The sequence below is a fragment of the Ambystoma mexicanum genome, chromosome 7q (genome assembly GCF_040938575.1).
Source record: "Ambystoma mexicanum isolate Mex_15411 chromosome 7q, UKY_AmexF1_1, whole genome shotgun sequence".
NCBI lineage: Eukaryota > Metazoa > Chordata > Amphibia > Caudata > Ambystomatidae > Ambystoma > Ambystoma mexicanum.
The window spans coordinates 1,020,504,223-1,020,531,512 of NC_090941.1; the positions used below are offsets into that span (position 1 = coordinate 1,020,504,223).

Below are 27,290 nucleotides of genomic sequence, written 5' to 3' on the forward strand. Positions count from 1 at the left end.
AACCTAATTGGGCGATATAGGAGGGACAGAGGCAAGTAAGAGAGGGTGAGGGGGGTCAAGGGAGGCCTGAGAGCGGGAGAAGGGAGTGCTGTATAGGTGAGTGAGAACAGGATGTCCTGAGTTTTAGTAATGAAGTGAGGGGCCAGTGCAGAGGGCCAGTGAAGGCAGAGGAGAAACAGAGACTGCAGTAGGATTGGCAAATTCGTAGAAGATTTTTAAATGTTCAGCTGTTTTGTTAGTGCCCCTAGAGATGCGTTCACTGCTGGTTACTCTGTAAAATCTGTTGTCAAAGTTCTTTTGGCAAAAACAACACCAAAATGACTATATTGGGCGGAAATATGGGCTCATAAAAAAGTTACCAAGTTAGGTAGGATTGAAGCAAGTGCCCTACAAACAGTGATTAATTTGCCAAAATGCTTGCCGGAAGAATACATGAGAGGCGAATTAGACACTAAATCCATTGATTTTGCTTTAAAATACAAGATGGTGAGATTCGGCTGGCGATCATTTAATGCACAGGAGAATTCACTGTTACTAATGTTTAATAAGGAAGCAATCGCCCATATGACATTCTCTATTAGATCAACCATCAAGCGTGTTATTGCTGAGACAAGCAGACTCAATCACAGGGACAAGGCTTAAAGGAATTCTGAAAAATATACACAGGGAGTTCATATTCCCCTTATTTACCATTTTACAAATATGTGGAATAAGATTAAATCCTGTCTGGAGACCGTGAACGATCTTGCTCATATGCATACATGCCAACCCTCCCGATTTAGGCGGGAGACTCACGATTTTTAGGTGAAAAATATTGCTATTTTTCACAGTCTGCCGTCTAAAATAACTGTAGCCCCAATGTATTCCTATGGGGAAATATGCCTCTCCCGATTTCCCTGTGGAAATCTCCCTCCCAGGTGCATCTGAATGTTGGCATGTATGCATATGTAACAGCATAGCTCTCAACCTTTTTTGTCAGCAAGGAGGGTGAAAACACCTGATTTTCTTTTTGGCGGGTGAGAGGCCCATAGAAGTGAATGGGCGTATGAGGGACTTGGCGGGTGATTCATCTGCTTTCAAGGCGGATGACACATGCCAAAAGCGGGTGAGTTGAGAGCTACGGTAATAGTAGTATAAGCCGTGACAGGGATCAATGTCATGATATACATTTGGGTGGAAGCTAAAAATCACGGTCATTATACTGGATTCCATCGCTTATAGCCTCCACTCGTTCTTTACTCAGTTTTCCTTTTCCCCCTTTTTTGTTTTTTGCCCTATTTGAGCTTTTATATAATGAATGTACACAGATCTTAATGATTTGGATTGATGAAATGATTGTGATTTTGTCGTTTGAATTATAATAAAAAGGTCATTTTATGTGGCAATATCATAATAAATAAAACAAAAATAATACTGCTCTCGCTGTTTGAAGAAACGAACACTACCTTTACCAGCTGTTAGCAGTTATGATATAAAGCAAGTCAATTCTGAAGGATTTTTTAGTAAGAAAATAACAGACCAGAAAACGCAAAATGTGCACAAATGACATGTGATACGAAATAGAATTTGGGCAAAGCCTCCAAATTATTCTTAACATTTATGACAGCACAGAGGAGGATGGTTTGTGGCAGCAAACACTGTTGGCTGCACAGGAAAGTGGGGTTTTTAATCGACCAGCATGGCGTGCAGGGCTGGCGCAGTTTCAGTTGGAATGTTGGCCCTCTAGTTCTTCATCACGCCGTGAAAAGGCAGAATGGGTTACTTTTAGGATGTCTTCCAGTTCATGGTTATCCAGTGTCGCTTTCTGTTGGCAAACATAGTACATGCCTTTATGCACTATGTTGGCAAGGAAACACAACTGAGTAGTTGGCGCCGGGGCGAGACCGTTATTCTTATGTTCTTATAATGCAGTAGATATGAAAACTTAAAAAGACTTTAAAAGCATATTTTTAAAGGCAATATGAGCTACACCAAGCAGGGCACAGTGATTTTGGTGAACAATACGAGAAATAGTTACGCCCCGGATTCTTACAGAGAATGTCATCATCAAACTACCAGTGAACGATAAAATAAATAAACAACCATATGCGACGAGCACGCAACGCACAAAAGCACGCCCTTCTGCCCGGCGTTCCAGAACTGGTAGTTCACGCACCGACCTTGACCGCTTTGCGTCTGCTTTACCCGTCTAGCCATTTAACTACAAACCCCAGGAAGCACCGGGCGCCGAACCACGGGGTACGCATGCCCATTCCAAATGCCCACTGTGCAACCGTTGGACGCCATCTTGTTATACCCGTTTTTCGGAGACTTAGCGCACCTGGAGGGTGTTTGGCGGCGGGTATGTGGGTGTCCGCCGTGTACTGGAGGCGTCTGACCCGACTCTTCCTGGCCGGGGCCGTTGGCTCAAGCCCAGGCATTCGGGCATTTTCTCAGACGGAAGTTGACAGAGAAAATGTGTACCGGCTGCCGGGCTTACGGGTTCGCGCATGCTCAGCGTGGGAAAGCGGAGGTCCATTGCCCGCTGGAGTGCGAAGACAGGGCGACTCGCAGTACTACCCAGAGAACACAAGAGGGCGCCAGAACCAAAGGGAAGAGTTCAAGGGGGACCATGCTGTCTTCTGGGGTCAAGGCGCCTCGGTGTTTACAGCTGCCCTGCTGGTCTATTGCAACAGCGCCCAGAACCGCTCTAAGGGTGATTATGTATATTTTAATACATACATACATAGACCATCCTCCATTGCTCAGGGACTCCACTTGCAAGCACACTTTGTAATAGTACTCATAGTCTTAATCGTGGTTTTCTAGTATAACTATTTTTTAAATACATTTTATTTACAAACACGTATCAGTTGAAAGAATTAATGATGTAAATTTGTTAATGGTATTTGTATAGTGCTCAATCCCCAACGGAATTGGTCCCCCCCCCTCCCCCCGGTGCTTAGGCGGATCTGTAAACGAGAAGGCGGGTTGGGTTAGTAAGGTGAAGATGGAGTAGGATAGTGAGAGAAGTGGTGTCCTGTTGGCGGCTTCAGTTCGGTATACACCATGTGCTGAGATTTGGTGCGAGTATCGGATCGAAGTCAGGCCTCGTGTGCTGTTGGTGTGGCTTATATGTTGTTTGTTGTTGCAGTGTGGTGAAGTGCGTGCGTTTTGCTGTGTAGGTTTCTGTATGAGTTAGGTATGTTAATGTTAACGTTAAAGGACATTTGTACCGCGCACTATCACCACCGTAGTGGTCCCTTGGCGCTCTGAAAGAGGAGGGGAGGTTGAGTTAGTGGGAGGAAGCAGGAAAAGTGCAAGAGAGTAGTGATGTGCTGTTGACAGCCTCAGCCCGGTGGGTCCGTTGGCTGGGCTTGGGGTGTTTTGTGGTCCGTAGTCGTTGTGTGCTGTTGTGCAAGTCTATATGTGGTTTGTTTTGTTGTTGCATTGTTGTGAAGTTTGTGCGGATTGCTCCGTTTTAGGTTTGTGGTTGTGTTTGTTTAGAGTTTGAGAGGTGTATGCAGAGGGATGGAATTGTTAGTTGTTTGGTTAGTTGGCATTGCTGTCCTTGCAATGGTGGGATTCCATCTCGGTGCGGCACCTGCTGACAGTCACTTTCCTATCTAGATTTGACGCGAGCTAGGTTCATAATTCTAAGTGTGGCACATGCTAACATTCACAATTCCATCTAGATGCGACGCAGACCAATGTTCACAATTTGGAACGCCGAGCATGCTGAAAGCCATTTCCAAACACTTTTACAGTGTTTGAAATGGTTGTGGGGCCATCTGTGGGCAAAACTCACTGTGTGCAGCATCTTCCAGTGTGAACGCATTTGGGCTTTTTTTGTTAGTGGGTTATATGTCTCGAAGCTGACCTTCGCAGTTTGGCTATGTGCCTAGAGTTTAAGAATCCTGTGTGGTGGGGCAGAGGCCCAGGTCTCAGAATGCACTAAGTTTCACCATACAATAGGCAAAGATGGAGGCTATACCTTGAGTTGAGAGTCCTGTGAAGTGGGGCAAAGGCACCGGTTCCACAATAAGTGGGTTTCCGCATATGATAGGCAGAGATGGAGGCTGCACCAGGCTAACTTTCACAATTCCATATAAGTGCGGCATAGGCTAGTGTTCACATAAGTATGACGTTAAACATTAGCGGCTAATGTTTACAATTCTTATCTAAATGTGGCACAAGTTAATATTCGCATTTCAGATGGAGGGTTATGTAGAGTAGCAGGGGTTTTCTGGAGTAGAGTAATTGCTCTACTCCCCCCACCCCCCATGCCACACTTACTTTGATGGTTGCTGCTGGTTGACGGTTGGCTACTGGCTTCCCCTGTTGGCACCTGCGGACACTTTCGGGAGCTGCCTTGGTTAGAGCCACCCTTTGCTTTGGGCCCCTTAGCTGAACGGGTGCCGGGCAGAGGGCTGCCCTGGGTGTCCATTATAAGGTCAGCTGGACCAATTATGTCGGGAGGGAGGGCTGGGAGACGGGCTATGTTGCAACGAGGAAATGGGCAGGGGAGAAGGGAGCAAACGCGGGTATGACTTTTGCCGTGCTTTTAAAGCACGTTGTATTTAAATTTAAGGAGATGCAGGTGGCGATGGGTCTGGGCTCTGGGGCACTCGCCTGTCCTCAGAAAGCAGCAGCAAACTTTGAATTCGTAACTGGTGTTCATTTAGCACTTGCTACTGCAATATAGTCATTACAGTGCTGTACATGCCATCTCCATGGCAACCGTTCTTTGTTTAAAAATTGCAAAAAGAACTTTGTATGGGCCATAAATAATGTAAAGATCACCGTCGAAGATGCATATAACTATTTAGGGATGCTGTTCCATAGGAATGAAAACTGGTCCCATCATATAAAAATGATAGCAAAGCATGTTTTAGGGGTCTAAAGATATTTTATAATACATTTGAAGGGAAAAGATTGGACAAATGCTTAAAGGCGATGGAAGCTAAAGGTGATCGTAGATTGTAGAGGTGCACTCAATTTCCTCTTAGCATTAAAGAATTATCTTACAATCCGCTTATTACAATAATTTCCAGGTGCTCCTTGTTGGACCTGGGCTACCAGATCAAGTTTGTGAGAAGACAGTAGGTCCCTTGAGCACGAGGGGCAAACAAAGGCACACAACGAGCAATATAATTGTTAAAGTTCTTGCACTTCTTTTTAACCAAACAAAAAGGTTCTTTTTCATAAAAGATTTTGTATTGAAGAGTTCAAATCATATAATCTCAAGCATTAACTTAATGTCGAAAACATTATTCATACAAAGGAATTAATGGCATTACTGTACCATTTCAAACAATTCACTGTTGTTCAACAATAATTCATTAACAAGTGTTTCATGTATATTGTAAAGATTTTCTGCATTTGGCATACAATTTTCCAAAGTAAAAATGAGTTCAATCTTTGTTAGTCCGGATGGGGATTGTTTTCATTACACTGATGGTTGTCCCCTATCTGCTACTACACGTTTCTGGCTCTCGCGGCCTTCTTCAGCTACAGATATCAGGAGTAATTATCTTCTGTAAAACTAAAATAAAAGTAATACTATTTAGGTATCTTGACTGTAACTTTATATCTTATTTGATGGCTATGAAAAAGGTCAATGGTACTAGTGCACTAACCTGGGCGTAATGGGCGGGCCGGATGTTGCAGGCCTTCACTCTTTCAAAAATATTCATACACCAGTTTTGTGAGTAAAGACGCTACATTACTATTTTGTGAGTATTTACATAGTTGTGGTCTCCAGTGGGACAAGTCGCTAAACATTGCGCTGTGTCCCACTAGGACACCATCTGTGTTGAAATTGGAAGTAAAAGATTTCTTATATCAGGTCACATGGACTCACCTAGGTATTTCCTAGTATCCTGTATGTGGTCTGCTTCCTGTTACTGAGATGTTTATATTGGCACAATCACTTGTGAAATCTGTTGGTTTCAGTAACTGTAAGGGGATACTATGTATTAGGCGCATGAATTCACTGCTGCATGTATTACTCTTTCATGCACTCAATTCATGTTAATAATTAGCTGTTCATACCTCTCAGTCGGTGGTGTCTTGTTCAATTATTCCTGTTCTAAATTGCCAGGAAGTGTTGCAATATATTCAATATGGATAGGCGGTCGGCATTAACCAATTAATTGATTCCTGTCTGTATAAATGTGCAAAATTTGAATTAATGGTCTGCGTACGATGTAAATCCTGAGTGCATTTATATTCGCCAATGTGTATTAACATTGGTCCAGTAATGTCCCCCTTCTTACCTCTGTTAGTTTGAATTAACGTGTGTGTTACAGGATTGCTGTTATCTGTGATTTTCGTCACTTTGGAGACGCTGGTGCGGCTTTCCAAATGGCGTGTCAGGTAGTAGATGAGCGTGTACGAGTCAGCCGTGTTTCCTGTTCAACAGTATGAAAAGTTAGTGTCGAACGGAGTCGCGGGACAACTAGGTTATTGAATCAATTGATTTATCTATTAATTCCTGTGCTTACATCTCAGAATCTAGTTGCGGTAACGACTGCATCCCCTAGTAGCAGGATGACTTGCGCGTGTTGTTAGCATCGGCCCGTTGCTAAGCAACCGTGCCGTACATCGGTTTTTATGCAAGTCATTATGTTCTTAGAGGCGAATGTGGCCGCCATCTTGCGAGTGTTTTGTATAACGGTTATCCACTGAATCTTCTATGTTAAGTCGCTTAGTGGGCTCTTCTCTGGTATAATCTGTCATGCTGCCATGCACGTGTACCAGTATTACGATATTCTCTCTATGCACCATATAAGAGTGCCTAAACTTGCGATGGAAGCTAAAGACCATTCCTCTGCATTATATGGTGCCAAAATATGGGTTTTTTCCAATTGCAGTCAATACAATTGGAGTTGCATGGGTATCTGGATTCTGTCTCCCCCCAATACATTGTAACACATCACGAGCAGAATCATTTTCATTAAAATAGTTTACACCTATAGCTTTAGTCCTTAGCTCTAGCTTAATGTCCCTAAGGAGGAAAGGAATCTGTTCCTGGTTTCACCCAGGAGACAGCCAAGGGGGCACTCGCCTATCCAGGCTCACTACTTTCCTGCAGTTTCTAAAAAGAGGTGCACGCCCTTGGGAGTCAACCAATTTCTTTAATTATGTTTCTAGCCCTCGGTGTGACTTACAGCGCTCGTTGATCCAAAAAACACTGGGTCCAATTCCTGCTGTGTGTTAAAAACACAATGGATAATGTTTGCCAAGCTCATATATCCCTTCCTTATGAGACAGGTGGGTCAGGACATCACCCTTAGCCTGTAATCGTCAACCAGTTTCAGCGGGGACAATTGATTTGCCACTTTCTTCAGGACTATAGAGATACTTTTCAAACTTTATATTCACAAATGGACTTTGTTAACAATTCTCTGTCTTTCAATTTCTTTGACTGGATCCGGCGTATTCCATTTTTAGATGGGACATCTCATCTGCATATCAGCTCCCCGTAAGGGAAATGCACACATCAGGTGCCTTGTAGTCTATGACTGTTATATTTTCTGTGATGATCTAAGCAGTTTGATGTCTTACTGCTGTCTGTTGTCTATTGTGGTGGGCCATCAGTTTGAATTTCTCTGGTCCTCTCAGGAGTTGTGGTCTCTATTAAATAAGTAAAAAACTCCTGGTCAGAAATATTTTGGCCCACCTATCCTACATGAGTCCAGTATCTAATGGGTTACTCAATTGTTAGCTCACTTACCGTCACTTGGTTTGTATCAGTGCACGGTATTCACATCAATTCTGGTATGTTCATTCACAGATCTTGTGTGTGGCGGAGCTGTTATTCCTGCAAAGCGTAAGTAAATAATGTTGTTGAAGGTAAGTATCCTATGTGCTCCCCCAGCAACAATCTCAGTCGCAATGGACAGCCATGTCTGTGTTAAATCTCAATATGGTAAGTGCTCCACTTCCCCAGCTGATGTTAAATAGACTGGAGGTTGTGGGCAGTAATTACCTAAATTGTAATGGCATCCCTCAAAATCTCTGCCTTGTATGGCCATAGCATTAGTGCCTGTCTATGTCTTGGTACAGGTTTTAATGGGAGTCAGGATCTACATAATGCATCATTTTCCAATTAATATGAAACGCCGCAAATGTTATGGTATCCCAGAAAAAATGAGTGGAGAGTTGGTGCTCTGCCTTGTGTGGCCGTAATATAATTGACTGTCTGTCTCTTGTTACAGATATTCATGAGAGACAGGGTCTACATAGTGCAGCATCTTCCAACTCAAGTGAAATGCCGCATGCATGCCCCATTGTTTTTCTATTATTGTAAGATGCTAGATCTCAGTGCAAGGAGCGGCGAGCGGTTGTAATCTCGCTCTTCGTGCTCTTGTAGCTGGACTGGGCTACGTGTGGATAATGTGTATCCCACGGCGCTTCCCTGAACTGGGAGAAGCGCCGCGCATGTTTCGCATTTGCTGTTATGTGCGCTTATTAACACCAATATGCATACACTGCGTGTGTAAAGCCAGTGAGATGCATAATATACATGGCTTATACGGCTTCTCTTTGGCTAGATCTTAGTGCAAGAAGGGGCGAGCAGTTGTCTCGTTCTTCCTGCTCTTGTGGCTGGACTGGGCTACGTGCGGGTGATGTGTATCCCGCAGCGTTCCCCCAAACTGGGAGAAGCGTTGCGTGTGTTTCGCATTTGCTGTTGCGTGCGCTTATTAACACCAATATGCATACACGCATGTGTAAAGCCAGTGAAATGCATAATATACACAGCTTGTACGGCTTCTCTTTGGTAAGCGTAACGCAATTGCTTTCTTACCTAGTGTTTCTTGTTTTTACTCTCGGCCGGTTCCATTCCCTTGTTTGAACAACAGCCGCCATCTTGGGAGGGATTATTTATCCCCTGGCCTTGGCTACTAGTCCTTTCTTTGTTTTCAGTGTTGGTAGCATTTACAATTACAGCAGTCCTTAGCTTCGTGTTCCCTGGTTTTTGTCCAGAGTGTATTATTCAGCTGTGTGTTCCTGGTTGGCGTATAGGTGCCAGATCAATAGGGTGCCTATTCTTATTGTGAATTATACTAAGTGTTCGCAGTGTTCAATTATATAATTCTGCCATATTTGCTAAAAATAGAGTGCGTGCCGTATAGTTCCCTGTGGAGAGCTGTATGGGTGTTTTTATGGAATGTCTCATTTTCCAGGGTTTCTAATCAAACAAGCAAGGGCCATATGTAGTTCATTCACTCTTTCTTGCATGGGTATTTAATGAAATTGTCTGTTTCCGGGGTGTCTAATCAAGGAAACAAGGGCCATATGTGGTTCTTTCACTCGTTCTTGCGGACATATTTCTTAAAGAACTCATTTCTCTACTGCAAGTGTTTGCCAACATATACCTTAATTAAGGCCAGTGATATGGCTTTTTAATCTGAAAATCCAAAGCTGTTCTCGTTTTAATAGCATGTCTGCTAAATCTCCACCCCTCCGTGGGGTTTTAACTTTTTCAAGGATAGTCCAATGTATGTCATTCTCAAAGTGCTTATGCAGTAGATAGTGTTCTACTAGTGGTGTGTTAGTTCTTTTTGTCCTGATGTTTGATCGGTGTTCCCCTATTCTTGTTTTTATTTTGCGGGTTGTCATCCCGATGTAGATCTTGTTGCAGGGACATTTAATAAGGTACACCACATTAGAGATATTGCAGTTCGTCAGCATCCTTTGTTGCCATGGTGTATTCCAGCCAATATCTACTGTTGTAGATCGATCTGTAAATGGGCAAGCCGCACAGGTTCTGCATGGTGTATGTCCTGTTGGCTTTGTTGTATTCCATACCGTTGGTTGATTTTCATTTTCTTCCTTGTATGTGTGTACTAAGATGTCCTTATGTTCCACCCAGTGCTCCAGATAAGATTTTGAGGTGGGAGTATTTTACGCATGATTTTTGAAATTAGAGAGTAAATGCAATTTCAAGAGAGTAAAAATGAGTTTTCTCCTCTGCAAGAGAGTAAAACGTATCCAACATATACATCCAGTGCATATGTAAAATCAGACCCGTAGACAAAAAGAGTTGTAGCTCAAAGTTGTCTGGCTTGCCTTTAACCATTTTATTACACTTGCGGAAAATATTCTGCCATGAAATAACTTGTAAGTTATTGTACCCCAAGTGCACACATCCAGGGGTGCACCTGGGGTACAATTTAGACAGGGCTATCCCTTCAAATGTTGGGAGAAGCACTAACTTCAGAGACGGTGGAGGGGTGGTAAACTTACTTGTGTAAGGGCATTTAACTTCTTACTTGTAATGAGTCAATTCTAGTGCAGCTTCAATGTTACAATCAGTTAACTCTCTCTTTTAAGTCTGAAACACCCACTTCTTGCAGATCCTGAAGGTCCTAGAAAGTATCCAAATGGCAGATGTTGTGCAATGAAAGACTCAATATCATAGCATAACGGGGACATTGCAGAGTAGGGGGCAGTACTCTGGACGGCCCAAACCACTTCAGTTGCTGGGAGCAACAGGGGAGAAAATGAAATGTTTGTTCTACCACAGTCTGCTATACTAGAATTTCTGGTGCACTGACTGGCTGGTGGGACTGTCTGCCTGTCAAATCCAGTGTTACGAGATTGGAGGCGGGCCAGTGCAGCAATAATGCATTTTTTTTGTTATTAGCTTATAAAAACCTTTAAAATAATGCATTTCCATGTGGCAGTATTGGAGCTACTAGCAGAGGAGCACCCGCGTACACCAATGTGGCCCTACACTTATTAAAACTGTCCTATTGTAGTAAGCGTGTACACGTAATCATTCATAAGCACACCATTTTTTGCAGTTGAAGTTAGGGTGAGATTACAATATTTGCCCAGGATCACACACTTACGATAAACAGCGAAGCAGGGATTTTAACCCACTCTTTCAATTTGGACATGGCCACTTTCTTCCATTCCATACTTACAAATATTTAAGTTTTGGGTGTCAAGACCTACAAAAATACTGTCCTATAGAGTTTACTTGCAAAATACCCAAATTGCATAGTAAAGCATCATGACAACATGTAAATCCTTATAGCAGCATGTTGGGGCAAAATAATATCACTGTACCTTTTATTTTCCACATCCTGAATGGAAAACGATATGATGCAAAAGAAAAATATCCTGATTTAGCCACTTTATTTTCAGCGCTATAAAAACACACCAAAAAATAAGTTGTGCGCATGACACACGGTAACGGGGGGCATGGGGACACAGAGACAGTCAAGGGGCGTGGGGGGACATGACACGGTAACAGGGGCATGGGGCAGAGACAGTCGCGGGGGAGGGCAGGCATGACACGTAACGGGGGAGGGCAAGAGGGCACAGAGACAGTCACGGGGGTCGGGGGGTGCATGACACGGTAACGGGGGGCATGGGGCAGAGACAGTCACGGGGGGAAGGAGGGCAGGCATGACACGTAACGGGGGAGGGCAAGAGGGCACAGAGACAGTCACGGGGGTCGGGGGGTGCATGACACGGTAACGGGGCATGGGGGCAGAGACAGTCACGGGGGCGGGGGAGGGGAGGTATGACATGTAACAGGGGGGCAAGGGGGCAGAGACAGTCACGGGAGGCGGGGGAGGGAGGGGAGGCATGACATGTAACAAGGGCATTGGGGCACAGACAGTCACGGGGGCGGGGGAGGGCAGGCATGACACATAACGGGGGGCAAAGGGGCACAGAGACAGTCACGGGGGTGGGGGGAGGGAGGGCAGGCATGACATGTAACGGGGGGCAAGGGGGCACAGACAGTCACGGGGGGAGGGAGGGCAGGCATGACACATAACGGGGGGCAAGGGGGCACAGAGACTGTCGCAGGGGGAGGGATGGGGGGCATGACACATAACGGGGGCAAGGAGGCACAGAGACAGTCACGGGGGCTGGGGGGAGGGAGTGGAGGCATGACACATAACGGGGGCAAGGAGGCACAGAGACAGTCACGGAGGGTGGGGTGAGGGCAGGCATGACACGTAACGGGGGGGCAAGGGGGCACAGAGACAGTCACAGGGGGTGGGGGAGGGAGGGCAGGCATGACACGTAACGGGGGGCAAGGGGGCACAGAGACAGTCACGGGGAGGGAGGGGAGGCATGACACGGTAACGGGGGGCAAGGGGGCACAGACAGTCACGGGGGGTGAGGGGAGGCATGACATGGTAACGGGGGCAAGGGGGCACAATGACAGTCACGGGCGGTGGGGGGAGGGGAGGCATGACGCGTAACGGGGGGCAAAGGGGCACAGAGACAGTCACGGGGGAGGGAGGGGAGGCATGACACGCAACGGGGGCACAGAGACAGTCACAGGGGGCGGGGGAGGGAGGGGAGGCATAACACGGTAACGGGGGCAATGGGGCACAGAGACAGTCACGGGGGTGGGAGGAGGGAGGGGAGGCATGACACGTAACGGGGGCAAGGGGGCACAGACAGTCACGGGGGGTGGGGGAGGGAGGGCAGGCATGACACGTAACAGGGGGCACAGAGACAGTCGCGGGGGGAGGGAGGGCAGGCATGACACCACGTAATGGGGGCAAGGGGGCACAGAGACAGTCACGGGGGGCGGGGGGAGGGAGGGCAGGCATGACACGTAACGGGGGCAAGGGGGCACAGAGTCAGTCACGGGGGGTGGGGGGAGGGAGGGCAGGCATGACACGTAACGGGGACAAGGGGGCACAGAGACAGTCGCGGGGGATGGGGGGAGGGAGGGAGGGCAGGCATGACACGTAACGGGGACAAGGGGGCACAGAGACAGTCGCGGGGGAGGGAGGGGAGGCATGACACGTAACGGGGGGCAAGGGGGCACAGAGACAGTCACGGGGGGTGGGGGGTGGGAGGGGAGGCATGACACGTAACGGGGCAAGGGGGCACAGAGACAGACACGGGGGTGGGGGAAGGGAGGGGAGGCATGACACGGTAACGGGGGGCATGGGGGCACAGAGACAGTCACGGGGGAGGGAGAGGAGGCATGACACGGTAATGGGGGGCACGGGGGCAACAGAGAGTCACAGGGCGGGGGGGCGGTCTATGCTGCTGATGACAAAGGAAACGTGTTTCCCAGAGTCACAGCCCCCCTGAGACACACAGGCTGCGTCGACAACACTGTGGTGGAGTTCATCAGGGACACAGCCTGTGTCTCAGGAGGACTGTGACTCTGGGAAACGGGCAGTTGGTTGATCATCCGACCCGAGCAGATGGATTTGCTTTGGAAGAAACAAAATACTTTGAACTGGTTTCAATTGCGGTTTTATTTCTCTTTGACAGCCCGGACCATGCGAGATTCGATAAGATAGCGGTCCGGGCTGTCAGACAGAAAATAAAAATGCAATTGAAAAGCGCCTGCAGCAGAAGGGCGGGTTGCTTACCTGGCTGGTGTCACCGCGTTTGTGGCCTCCTCTCTGTTTACTCTACAAATGAAAAAACGTAGCAGAAGGACACGTGCGTTTCTGGAAAGGTCTCCCAGGGCCGAGGTGGTGGGTTGAGCCCTGGATTAGGATCCATGTCTCAGAGAGACTGGCAAGGGAAGGGCCTGCCTGCCTCAAGGCAGGAGCTTGCTACAGTGCCATCTAGTGGTGGAAAGTATGCTCTTTTTAATTAATAAACACAGCGTACATGGTACGCAGTAGAAACAAAAATCATCCGTATTTCCCATAATTAGATGCGCAAATAAGCATGATACGCACCTTATCTAGAGGGCTGGTACCGCCTCCTCTTGATTGCAAAGGTCAGAGGGTCCAAAGTTCTTTCCCCCACATTCGGGATGGGCCAGAGTCTTTTGACTTCTTTCTTTATTTGATTAATGATGGGAGAGTGGCTAAAGACCGCCGTGATCTGGTTGTCATCTCTATCTTTCCTAGGATGTTGTTCCAGTGTTGTTTCTCTTGGAATATTCAGTGCCCTTTTCTTGGCATGTCTTATGATCTTGCGGGGATAATTTCTTTCTTGCAGTTTTTTGGCCAGATTCTCCGCTTGGGTGTCATACTCTGTTACACCGAAAACGTAAAAACTGTCCAAAGCGTAAATTTTCTTTTAAGGATCTCTGATGGAAACCGCTGAATTCTAGTAATGAGTTGCGATCCGTTGGTCTCTGGTACACTGTCATTTCAATTCTTGCTCCTCTTCTTAAGAGTTTTAGATCTAAGAAGGTTGCTGTGTCTTTGCTGGATTCAGACGTAAATCTTAAGTATGGGTTCTGTATATTCAGCCATTCTATGAATCTTTTCAATGTAGCTTCATTGCCTTCAAAGAGCATCAAGACATCGTTGATATGACGTCGCCAGCTCAAGATGTTTTTCAAAAAAGGATTAGTCTAATAGTAAATGACTTTCTCTTCAAATTCTGCTATGTATAAATTTGCTATGGATGGGGGTAATGTGGCCCCCATGGCTGTCCCAGATATTTGTTCGAAGAATCTGTTGTCCAGCAAGAAGTAGTTCTTTGTCAAAGCAATCTCTGCCAATTGCATAATGAAGACAATTGGTATCTGTATTTCTGGTCTCTTGGTGTGTAGCGTCTTTTCTATGACTTTTAGTGTCTCACCTTGCGGTATCCTCGAGTATAGAGACTCTCCTTAGGGACATTAAGCTAGAGCTAAGGACTAAAGCTATAGGTGTAAACTATTTTAATGAAAATGATTCTGCTCGTGATGTGTTAGAATTTTTTCCAATTGAGCCACATTAGATGCAGCACAAAATTAATTCCTAAGGAAAAATCAGTCCTGGGCCCCAGTGCTCTGGGGGAGGCCCTTTACAGGTTGCTGAAAGCAAGTTTCTGGAATGGTTTGTTAGAACTGCAAAATGTTATACTAACAACCCTAATAGGCTAAATGTTGTGAGCAAAATGCTTTTCTCTGCGATCAAGAAAAGTATACATGGTGTAAACATGGAAATATGCTGGTAAACAAATGGGAAATTGTACTTTACCAAATCAACAGCCCGGGCGAGCTGAAGAACGCTCTTTTGGATAATGCGGTTGGGCAAGAACACGTAAGGATGATGAAGCGATTATGTTCTCAATAGTCAATTAAATTCTTTACTGCAGCCTGTACGAACATTGTACCTTTGTTAGCGAGAATGAATTGGCTGAGGGGCCATAAAGAAGGCTCTTGAGGACTAGGGGATGTCACAGGCTCGTCCTACTCCCCCCCCCCCCCCTAAGCCCCCCCCTGATACCAATGCTCATTCAGCTCCCTCACACGGTCTCAGACACAAATAATAGACAAGGCCAGAAGTGGGGTGAAAAGCGCTGTAATGCTAACACACACGAGTGCTTGGGAGGGCTGTATTCGATTCTGCCCATCCCAGGCCTGGCTCATCCTTATGTACAATGGAGCAACTAGGTCTTTTCTCCACCCATTAACACCACATATAATAACAAAACATGTAATTTCGCCGAACAGGGGGAAAGAAAGTACATTTTGTAACGGCAGACTGTTTCTGCGAGGCAGCCTTGGGACTTGAGCCAGCAGCATCACTGCGTACTTCTCAGGAGGGGCTGTTTTCATGCCCATCTCAGAGGTCTGTCAGCATTCCACAGATCAGCTGTGTTGTGCGATATCACCTGGCACGGATGTTCAGATGTTGGGCCAATCGCTCTCTTGGGCAAGTCTTTAGGCCACTCCATCTGTATCCAATGAATCTCAAACAAACCAAAAGAGAGTGCAGAATCAGAAATGTAACATGTAACAGGGGATGAAGAGAATAACATTTTTTGTTTTGCTTTTTGTTGGATGAGCCTAGAAGACAACTCCTCCGAAATCATGTTATAAAGAACAGAATTAGAAATACCAAGAATGCTACGCGTTTATGGATTGTAACGATATGAATTTTACATTAGATTTTTGTACGTTTGTAAGGAAGGGTTTTCGAAGGTATGGCAGACCTTTTTTAAAAATTCCTGCCCGCATTTGTTTTAGTTGGGTTGGCTTTTTAAACTGTAAAATATGTACTGTGGTTTTTATGTACTGATATATATTTGTTGTTAATGGCTCACGCCGAATAACATGTGTTGCATGCATGCTCTGTGTGGAGGCATTGTAAAATGACTAGGGGACGATCTCCCTGTGATGCCACTTTGCAGTTTTGGGTTTTCCATTTACATGTTGTCATTAGGTCAGTGCTGTCATTCTGAAAAAAGGTGTCCTCGCCAGGCGCCGAAGTTAGTTTCCTCAGCTGAAGTACATACATTGTAACTGCCATGATACACACTTGGTTTAAAAAGCTCCCACTTATTTGAACTCTTTAAAACTATTTTGTCCTATGCTGCTTGTGAATGTTTTGTTTCAATGGGCCTGATGACCTTTTTAACCCTTTTAGTTACTGGTATGTTCGTATTCTAAGTCAATTCGAGAAGATCATAAACTCATTTTTTAATAGGGGGCTCTTCGTTAATTCTAGAGTACTCTTTACACGGCTCTCTCAATGTTGCCACCATAAGCCACATCCATTAACCGGTATTCTTGCATGCATCTTTGTTCAACAATGCTAGGACAGCCCCGTGTGCTTTAATGTCTGTGTACAAATTCGGACAAGCAGTCAGCAATTATCCAACCATAGTCTGCTGATTTTGTTCTGCCATTTCGCGTCCAATGTTATGGCATTGGCAATTTATAAAATTAGCAATTCACCGTTCTGCAATATCTTACTGTGTGCCAGCTAGGTGGCAGTTCCCCGTGGCAGGACCGTATGGCATAGTGCTGCCCAAAGCCACCAACGCTACCGCAACATATACCTTTTTTCTACTTCTACTCCTCTTAACTTTCCATCCTGTCTCTTGCAGGCCCCTTAGCACCAACAGGGCACGACAAGACCCTATAACATAATACAGCAGAACAAATGGACAATGTGCATAACATCGAATATGCAAATTGCCTTTCGTTTATACATTCTTTTTTAAACATGTCAGTGTAGTGCCTGCGACTTTACTTCCCATCTCACCCTTGCTGCAGGAAGCCCAGCGAATACATTCACTAGTGCAGGGAGGACATGATCAGATTTAAAGACATAACACTTGCTTTTGGCACTACAGGCGAGTGAACGAGTAGTACACTTTTTCAGCAGTCACTAACAAAAACATTCGTGTTACCCGTTGAGAGGAAGGGTTTCACGGTCGTTCAGGTCAAAGGAGCTGTGTTGTATGACTGGCGTGGTTGTTTCGACCCTTTATGAAAGAGTGAGCATACATGTAAGCCCTATGTCCTAGTGTGGTTATGTGTGAGGACGAGTAGGACTAGGAGTAATGCAGATTACCGGTAAGTAATCGGAGCATTACCTCCATGTCCACTCTTCCTCTTCCCAGTACTTACCTCATGAGACATGCCATCGCAGCAACTGGGAGAGGTCCCAATGAGACACAGAGCCAGAAAGTGCAGAACAAAAACTCACACCTTTAATAACTCCCATCCCAACAGACAAAACCCCAACCCCACCCCCAGAGTGGGAGACATTCATCCAATAGTGTTTGACGAAAGTGCTCTGATCCGCCCAGGTGGCTGCCCTACAAATCTCTTGTAGAGAAACCCCCCTAGCATCTGCCCAGGAAGCAGCCAAACCCCGGTTAGAGCGATCCTGAACGTGGGCTAGCATTGGCAGGCCAGAAGCCACACAAGCCATGGAGACAACAACACGGATCCACTGGCTAATGGAAACCACAGAGGCCTTCCATCCCGCACCCGCAGGGCCAAAAGTAACCAAGAGACTATCGGACTGAAAGAAGGGGTCAGTCCAAGCCAAATACTCCAGAACCGCCCGCCGTACATCAATGGCATGCCAAGCAACCTCTTCCGGCGTTTGTGGATCCTGAAAAAATGCAGGGAGAACCAGATCCTGAGAGGTGGGAAACGAGACACAACTTTAGGCAGGAACTTCGGATCACACCGCAGAACCACAGTCCGGTAGAACCCTCAAGAAAGGGGCATGACACAATAGAGCCCCAATCTCCCCCAGCCTATGGTCAGACGTGATGGCGTACACCTTTAGTGTAAGGTGCTTGATGTTAATTACAGCAAGGGGCTCAAAAGGTGGCCCCTGAGGGAACCGCAAGACAAGAGGGGGATAACAAGGGGGAAGATCTTTTTATAAGTACAAGGAAGGGAAAAAGAGAGACCCCAAAGCAACTTTCCCACCAAGACCTCCCCATCCGGGTGGCTATCAGAGTCCCCCAAGACGAATATAATGGAGGCCATTGGGAGCGAAGCGTGGAGATCTCTAGGCCCTTGACAAAACTCTCCTGGAGGAACTGGAGAATAGCGGGCAGACTGGAACGCAGTGCGGGAATCCCAGACCACCCACACCAATCCCAGAAGTGTCCCCAGTGTCTGTAATACGCCTTCAGAGTAGAAGGTCTACGAACATTAATGATAATACAAACATTAATGATACTCAATCGCAGGACCTGAGAACCCCTTGGATATCAACCAAGACTGTGCAATAGCCATAACGCCCATTGAATGTCGGACCCCAAACCCGCCTGCAGAGGACAAGGTCACCTCGGAATCAACCAAGGTTTCCGGAATCAACCAAGGTTTCCGGGACCGAAGTTCCAACAGGGAGGGGAACCAGCTCCGGCAGGGCCAGAATGGAGCAACCAACAAAACAGTCAACCTGCTCTCCCTGATGCGCTGAACTACCCGGGGAAGAGGAGGGAATGCATAAAGGAGACCTCAAGGTCACTCCACAGCGAGGGCATCCAGCCCCCAAGCTCCCTCGGCCAGAAACCGGGCGCAGAAGAGAGGAACCTTCGCAGAGGCTGGAGAGGCAAAGAGAAGAGATCCAGATCGGGGAGCCTGAACCTGACACAGATCTCTGCAAATACCCTGTCTGACAGAACCAGTTCAGCTGAGGAGGGGAACCGACGGCTGAGTAGATCCGCTTGAACATTGTCCACCTCCCTGACATGAAAGGCCACAAAGGGACAACAGATGAAACTCCCCCACCCCCCCCAGGAACCTATCTGAGCTGCCAGAGCATTCAAGGAGCGGCCGGACCCCCCCCTGGCAGTTGACATATGCTAAGGCTGTGGTATTGTCCGTCTGGACCAACACTGCTCGGCCTTCCAGAAACACCCTGAAGTACAACAGGACCCGGAGAATGGCACACAACTCTCTCCAATTGGACAAATGACGGCCCTCCTGCGGAGCCCACAACCCCTGGGCTGAGAGGACGCCCAAAGTGGCCCCCCCGACCCCTCCCACTGGTGTCTGTAGTAAGAGTGGTCAAAGGAGGACCGACCAGGGACACCCCTGTCCGGCGATTCGGAACCTGCAACCACCAGGGTAAGGAAGCCCTCATAGCCGAAGACACTGGGATCAAGGCCTCGTAAACCTCGGAAGGCGGGTACCAGTGGGAGAGACACCAGAGGACGAAGTGAAGACGGATGAAGACGAGCCCACGGAACCAGAAAAACGCAAGATTCCATGTGCTCCTGAAGCATGAGCAACATGTGAGCCTTGACACACCGCCTCCTGAGAACCCTGCTCAGAACAGACAGTGGGCGATGGACCCTCTCCTGGGACAGAAAGCCCCCCCATCCGGGTGCAAATCTAAGTCCCGATGAAAACCAGATCCTAAGCGGGCTCCATATGAGACTTCTGCCAGTTCACCAGAAATCCCCAGTCCCGCAATGCCTGGCAACCCAGCTGGAGATGAGCCAGGACCGTCTGCCGGAGGGCCGCCTTGACCAACCAGTCGTCCAGGTGGGGAAAAATCTGAATGCCCCTCAGATGCAGATGCACCACCAGGGGAGGCACCAGCTTGGTGAACAACATGGGGGCTGGGCGCAAACTGCAAAACGGAAGAACTTCATGTGGCAGGGATGGAGAGACACGTGGTAATATGCATCCTGGAGATCCAGGGACGCCATCCAGTCCCCTCAATGTGCAACATCGGGAGAATGTTCTGCAGAGTTTCCCTTTTGAAGCGTTCGTTCCAGACGAAGCAGTTCAGAGCCGTGAGGTCCAAAATGAGGCGAGACTTCCCCGAAGGTTTGCGGACCAGAAAAACCCACGAGTAGAAACACAGACCCCGGTGTGGGAAGGGAACGGCATGATAGCCGCCTTCAGCAACAACTCGCAAAGGGCAGTTGACATAGCCAACCTCTTGGACAGTGATCAGGAAACAGCAGTTCGAACCATGCAATCCTGGACAGGGGGAGGCAGGAAGATCACTTGATAACCCCTCCGAACGATGTCCAGAGCCCAATAATCCGAGCACCAACGGTACCATACCGGAAAAAACTGATGGAGATGTCTGCCCACCGGCCTGTCCAAACCGTCAGGACTTCTGGCCCAGTCCTGGACGAGAAGAGCGCAGAGGACCACAGCCCCCACTGGTTCTCCAAAAAGAGTGGAAGGAGGAACCAGGGAATGACCGTCCTGTCCCCGCATCAGAAGAAGATTTCTTGACCGCCGAGGTAGACTTCCGCCGTAATTCTTTTCTGCGTGTTTGTCAGCACGAAACACCTTATGCACTTTATTCTCAAATAAATCACAAACCAGTTTGGAACTGTCAAAAGGAAGTTTAAGGGCACCCGCCTTCTGTGAACCTTCCGTTTTCCTTTCCCGCAGATGCACATGCCTTTGTGCCAACACACCAGCACCCACAGCCATGGCCGAGACACGCACTCCATCTAACGCCTGGTCGGACAAAAGTTCAACCTGCCGCTGCATGTCAGCCAGCAGCGGGGCACAGTCAGAACCCCCATCGATGGCCTTCTCCAACTTCCTGAAACCACTTAGCAGAGTCTCCGCAGTGTAGGAGCCATAGATATTCGTCCTGAATGCCAGATATGAACCAGCATGAACCTTCTTCAGGCTGGAATTCACCCTACGGTCCACTGGGTCCCGGATAGCCACCTCCTCGGCCGACATAGAGAAGCGACCCACCAGACTGGCGAGGTATGCTTATGCTGGCGAATAGTGGGGTCAGCCCCTTCCACTCATACAAAGAGCTCTGAAAAACCCATGCAGTCCCAAACCTGAGCAAGAACTTCCTCCACCTCTTCCCTGTCCAGATATTTCCCTTCTGCATCAGCTGATTAACAGGAAGCGGCATAGGAGGACTCCGCGCCTGAAGAGGAGGATGATGAAGACGACCAATGCCAGCGCTTGTGCCCATGCGTATGGCCATGATGCCGAAGAAGCAGCTTCTTAATGTCCTTCTTAGACAATGAAAAATGTATAGATTCTTTCTTCTTCCTCCTGTGAAGCTCAGGCGAATAGGAAGATGAAGCAGAGGAAAGGGCACAGTGCCTGAGTTTATCAGAGCGCTTTCCCATAGTGCAGGCAGAAGCACAAGCAGTCAAAATAGGAATGCTAAAAAACCCTGTTAATCCACTATATTTAACTGCAGGACCGGAAGAAAACCACCATTGAGGGAGAACAAACACTTAATCCCTTTGGCAACGGGACGTTATGGCAGTGTTTCACTCCAGGCTCCTCTGGAGAAACACTAACAAACGCCCTCCCCCTGAGGCGGGGCCAACCCACCCCCAGAAGGCACATCAGACTTCCGTTTGAAGATCAGCTGGCGAGGAAAAGGAAGCCTGAGAACGAAACGTGCAGGACAGCCCCCGGGGCATACACAGAGCCCCCACCTCACAAAAACATCAGGACAGAGTCCCTTACCTGAGCCCGGGCACCTGTAGGACCCCGGGCGGTGATGCCTCAACTCCGGCCCTGATGCCACGCAAACAAACCGGGAGAGGCTCCAGTTCCAGCTCAACCAGAGCCCAAGCCCAGCAGAGGAACCGGGAGCATGCCGCACCTGGCGGGAACCAAGGCCCTGCCGCACAGCCCCACCACGGGGCTAGCAACTTTAGCTGCCAGAGAACAGGTATAAAAGCTTCCCCTAACATTGAATATGCAGCTTTTGATAAACTGAGCAACTGCAATAATTACAGGTTTATGTGCGCCTGTGAACAAGAAACGCCACCAACATTCAGCTCGATCCACTAATTGAACAGATCCACATTTGAGTATCCATCGATGCACAGCCAACTCAGTACCAGGACACTCTAAAAGAAGGTATTTCCATGTTTCTTTACTACACTTACAAAGACGACACGCACTATCACTTGGCTTGATTTCTCTACGAGGCCCCATAATGGCCAATGTACAAAGCATATTGAACCTGAATCTGAGATGGGTCGTTATGATTCGTCTATTAGAAAACATTCTTAGATATCCTGGCTCAGTATTCATTTTGTTGATCATTTGTTCATAATGATCATACATTCTGTATTTCACAATCACACAAGATGTTGGACCATAGCTTTGGGTCCGCTTTCAACAACAGTACACTTAAACCCACCTGTTTGGTTAATACCACAACTCTTGCCCTACCCTCTCCCAGCTCCCTAACTCATTTATTTCGATGCAATAATTGTTGTGTTATGCATATGTCCACTTGTTAGCGCCTTTATGCCTGAGGGTCCACAGCGCGCTATACAAATGCCGTAATGTAATGTAATGTAAACCATCTGATCCCAAGGCCCTTGATTTCTTTGCTTTTATGACAAGATACTCCATTTCCTCAGGCATAAAGCTCTTGTCCCAGCACGGTAATTTCTTCACATCAAATTGTGTGCTACACAGTCACTTGACTATTAATTTATTCTGATCAAACGAGCACCAGATATCTTCTGGAATAGTCTTTAGCTGAGTTTCTAATTGTGTATGTTTGAGACCATTATTCATTGTCCCGAAATTCTTTGTATTATTAGTTATCAAGGTATGTATCATGTCAGCCATCCTTTTGGTTCTGCTCCATTCTATAGAATTTCATCCCGTTCTTATATTGTGTTTTTAATTTGTAGTTCCCTTCAATGCACGCTGCGTGATTTTCTTTCACCAAGCAGTTTCCAGAGAGCGTATATTGTGTCTCAATCTTTGCACAATTAAAGTTTGGTTGCTTTCTCCTTTCACTTTTAGGAAAGAAATCGGAGTCAACAGCTACCCTAGTCATTAACGCTTTCAGTAGGAAAAAGGTCACACTGGAGCTAACTTAGCACATATCAGTTAGCTCATAACATAAACACCACAAGATAAGGATATCTTTTTTAAACATTAAAGAATGAGATTTATTAGATTTACACAATTAAAAACCTTTACAAGAGTCGAAAGGTAAAGTATTTCATCCTTGGCACACAAAAAACAATATGTTTGTACAAAATTATGCAATAATTCTATGCATGGGTGGATTAGTACAACAATGGTAATTGTGATTACATATACTGCTAGTGTTATGGCAGTATGAAAACTTGTCGACACACACAGAGTTCAGGTGTTTCTGGTACGGTGAGTAGATGGAAAAACCAGCGGATGAAGGTTATGGAACCTGCTGGTAATTTCACCGGACTGTCTTCAGGACTGGGGGATTTGTTATGAAAGGACACACGAAGTGGTTGGTGAAGTGCCAGGCACCTGAAATGGGTGAGACAAAGGATGGTGAGGTTACAAAACCGGAAATTAAGATTAAAACGGAGAGGGTTTTGGAAACACTGTGAAAAAAGGGGACCTACCTAGGGTAGTTGAAGCGTCATGGCTAACGTGGTTATTTAGTATAGGGCCAGAATCTGGATGAGTCACTGGCAGGTGGGTTTTGTCCAATATTACGACAGGAGGTCTCTGAAACAAGTGAAAAGACCGAGTTGTAGTTGATAAAATGATTTTACAATGTAGAAATAAATGGTTTAATAATCATTTACCTGGTCTGGTTCACAAAATGAGTCCCAGGTTGTTAGAGATGAGAACTGCTTTCTATCTAGGATGCTGGGTAACCGCGGTCTGTAGTAGACAAAGAGGAAGGTTGTTGTAAGCGTTTGTGTAGCACGCATCGAGATATCGTGCTTAAAAACGTACTGTCAGTGCCTGAATGGGAGTACATTGACAGTGATAAATACAGGAGGTGATGGATAAAGACGGTCTCTATTTGTGGATCGAGTGACTGTGTGTTGTGTATAGTTTCAGCATGCCTTCACTGTAAACTATCATTACACTGTAATCGATTCATTATTGTAAAAGTGGCGGAATGTTGGCGCAGTGAGCGGAGGTAGTTTGCTTCTAAAAACAACGAAGCTGATCGGCCTTGTAACTAGTAGGAAAAGGGCTTACCTCTGTAGTCGAGCTTTGTGGCTGCCGGGGGAGTTTGTAGCTCGCGCATGCGTATATAGATCAAGCAGTGATCTAGATGACATGCGTGGGGAGAGTAGTGTTCATGATTGCTTAACCAATGTGAGTGTTCATAGACATGCGCACGCGTTTGACGGTAGAATGAACGTGCGTGTAGGGTGAGTAGTGTCATTACGTCTGCATGTATTGAGTAGTGAAGGGGACTGAACTCCATGGCATCACTAAACATAGAGAAAATAATATATAATCAATAGGTTCGCCAATTACTGATGAGTAATATTACGGCAGGAAAACATAAAGTGCATACATTTTTGTTGAAAAAGACATTTTTAAACACGAGTGATCAAGACGTATTGTTATAAACATACATTTGTAAGTCATTTTTTGTGGCAGGCGAACAACCAGTGGAACAGTCTCAAGAATATTAACATGCGTGAAGAAAATACATGATAGGCTTAATTTAAAGGGAAATTAAACAAAGAATTTGTGAACATCGCTCCTGTGTCAGAAATCTCGTCGAAGACAAACCACTTGTAACTCATTTTAAGCAGAAAAAACACAGCCATAATGACATTTTCTGGGTCATCTTACAGACTGTCCAAAACCCTTTTCGTGGAGGTGATCGTGACCTAGCGCTCCGAAAACTTGAGCAAAAATGGATCTATCGTCTTGATTCTGTCAAAAATGGTTTAAATATATCCATCGAGTGGAATCTCTTCTTCAACAAATAACTCACCCCCCTTGAGCGTTGTCTCGACTCTTGACTCTGCACAACACCCTTGAATAGCAGACACGTTATATCTCACATAGTTCTGCTTTTCTAGTAATGGAAGAACTCCCCCACCCCCCTTTTCTTTGACATTTTTCTGTAAATTTTTCTGTAAATTAAGCCTATCATGTATTTTCTTCACGCATGTTAATATTCTTGAGACTGTTCCACTGGTTGTTCGCCTGCCACAAAAAATGACTTACAAATGTATGTTTATAACAATACGTCTTGATCACTCGTGTTTAAAAATGTCTTTTTCAACAAAAATGTATGCACTTTATGTTTTCCTGCCGTAATATTACTCATCAGTAATTGGCGAACCTATTGATTATATATTATTTTCTCTATGTTTAGTGATGCCATGGAGTTCAGTCCCCTTCACTACTCAATACATGCAGACGTAATGACACTACTCACCCTACACGCACGTTCATTCTACCGTCAAACGCGTGCGCATGTCTATGAACACTCACATTGGTTAAGCAATCATGAACACTACTCTCCCCACGCATGTCATCTAGATCACTGCTTGATCTATATACGCATGCACGAGCTACAAACTCCCCCGGCAGCCACAAAGCTCGACTACAGAGGTAAGCCCTTTTCCTACTAGTTACAAGGCCGATCAGCTTCGTTGTTTTTAGAAGCAAACTACCTCCGCTCACTGCGCCAACATTCCGCCACTTTTACAATAATGAATCGATTACAGTGTAATGATAGTTTACAGTGAAGGCATGCTGAAACTATACACAACACACAGTCACTCGATCCACAAATAGAGACCGCCTTTATCCATCACCTCCTGTATTTATCACTGTCACTGTACTCCCATTCAGGCACTGACAGTACGTTTTTAAGCACGATATCTCGATGCGTGCTACACAAACGCTTACAACAACCTTCCTCTTTGTCTACTACAGACCGCGGTTACCCAGCATCCTAGATAGAAAGCAGTTCTCATCTCTAACAACCTGGGACTCATTTTGTGAACCAGACCAGGTAAATGATTATTAAACCATTTATTTCTACATTGTAAAATCATTTTATCAACTACAACTCGGTCTTTTCACTTGTTTCAGAGACCTCCTGTCCTAATATTGGACAAAACCCACCTGCCAGTGACTCATCCAGATTCTGGCCCTATACTAAATAACCACGTTAGCCATGACGCTTCAACTACCCTAGGTAGGTCCCCTTTTTTCACAGTGTTTCCAAAACACTCTCCGTTTTAATCTTAATTTCCGGTTTTGTAACCTCACCATCCTTTGTCTCACCCATTTCAGGTGCCTGGCACTTCACCAACCACTTCGTGTGTCCTTTCATAACAAATCCCCCAGTCCTGAAGACAGTCCGGTGAAATTACCAGCAGGTTCCATAACCTTCATCCGCTGGTTTTTCCATCTACTCACCGTACCAGAAACACCTGAACTCTGTGTGTGTCGACAAGTTTTCATACTGCCATAACACTAGCAGTATATGTAATCACAATTACCATTGTTGTACTAATCCACCCATGCATAGAATTATTGCATAATTTTGTACAAACATATTGTTTTTCGTGTGCCAAGGATGAAATACTTTACCTTTCGACTCTTGTAAAGGTTTTTAATTGTGTAAATCTAATAAATCTCATTCTTTAATGTTTAAAAAAGATATCCTTATCTTGTGGTGTTTATGTTATGAGCTAACTGATATGTGCTAAGTTAGCTCCAGTGTGACCTTTTTCCTACTGAAAGCGTTAATGACTAGGGTAGCTGTTGACTCCGATTTCTTTCCTAATTGTTGCCTTACCCTCTGGAGTCAAGCCCCCTTGAAAAAAAGAGGGTTCCCTGCCTTATCTTATACACTTTCTCCTTTCACTGCCAACCCCTCGCATAATGTGCCTAATGTTCAGGATTCCGTTTTATATTTCCTGCCTCTAGCATGGCTGCTATGCACGAATTAAACTGTATGTAAAAATCAGATGACCATTTGATTTTAGTAATGGAATTTGTCACTTCCAGCTTAGTCAAGGCTGATAAGTATACAAGCAGATCACTGGCTCTAGACATGCATGATCACACAAATTATTGCTATTAACATGTAACGAATCTGCTTTCCTAAAAAGGTTATGTGATAAGTACGTATAGTCGATGGTACTATGGCTACACCCTCCCCTCCACGTAGAGGTGCTAGGGATATCGTCCATCAAATTACTGTTGACTCTTTATAAATTCCATTGAGCCATCATATCGTTCTATGCAAGTCCCTTTTTTCTATCCTAACATCTTTTTATTCTACCAAACTGAATGCATCTATGCAGTTAAATTGAGGTCCAGCACAATTATTTTTTCACTTGAACGTGTACTACAGGACCATTTCATTGAGTAATTTTGGCAACAAAAGCCTCACATTCAGTAGGCCACTTTTTGG

At 46.0% G+C, this 27,290-nt stretch overlaps 1 protein-coding gene across 1 annotated transcript in view; it reads left to right on the forward strand.

Moving 5' to 3' along the window:
* Positions 1-2,266: 2,266 nt before the first annotated feature.
* The window catches only part of CLPB (ClpB family mitochondrial disaggregase), a 1,931,888-nt gene continuing 1,906,864 nt past the window's right edge, over positions 2,267-27,290 (forward strand). The window contains exon 1 of the mRNA XM_069640284.1: positions 2,267-2,695. Within this exon, the coding sequence (XP_069496385.1) occupies positions 2,344-2,695 (352 nt within the window). The 5' untranslated portion in view covers positions 2,267-2,343. The remainder of the gene's footprint in view (positions 2,696-27,290) is intronic.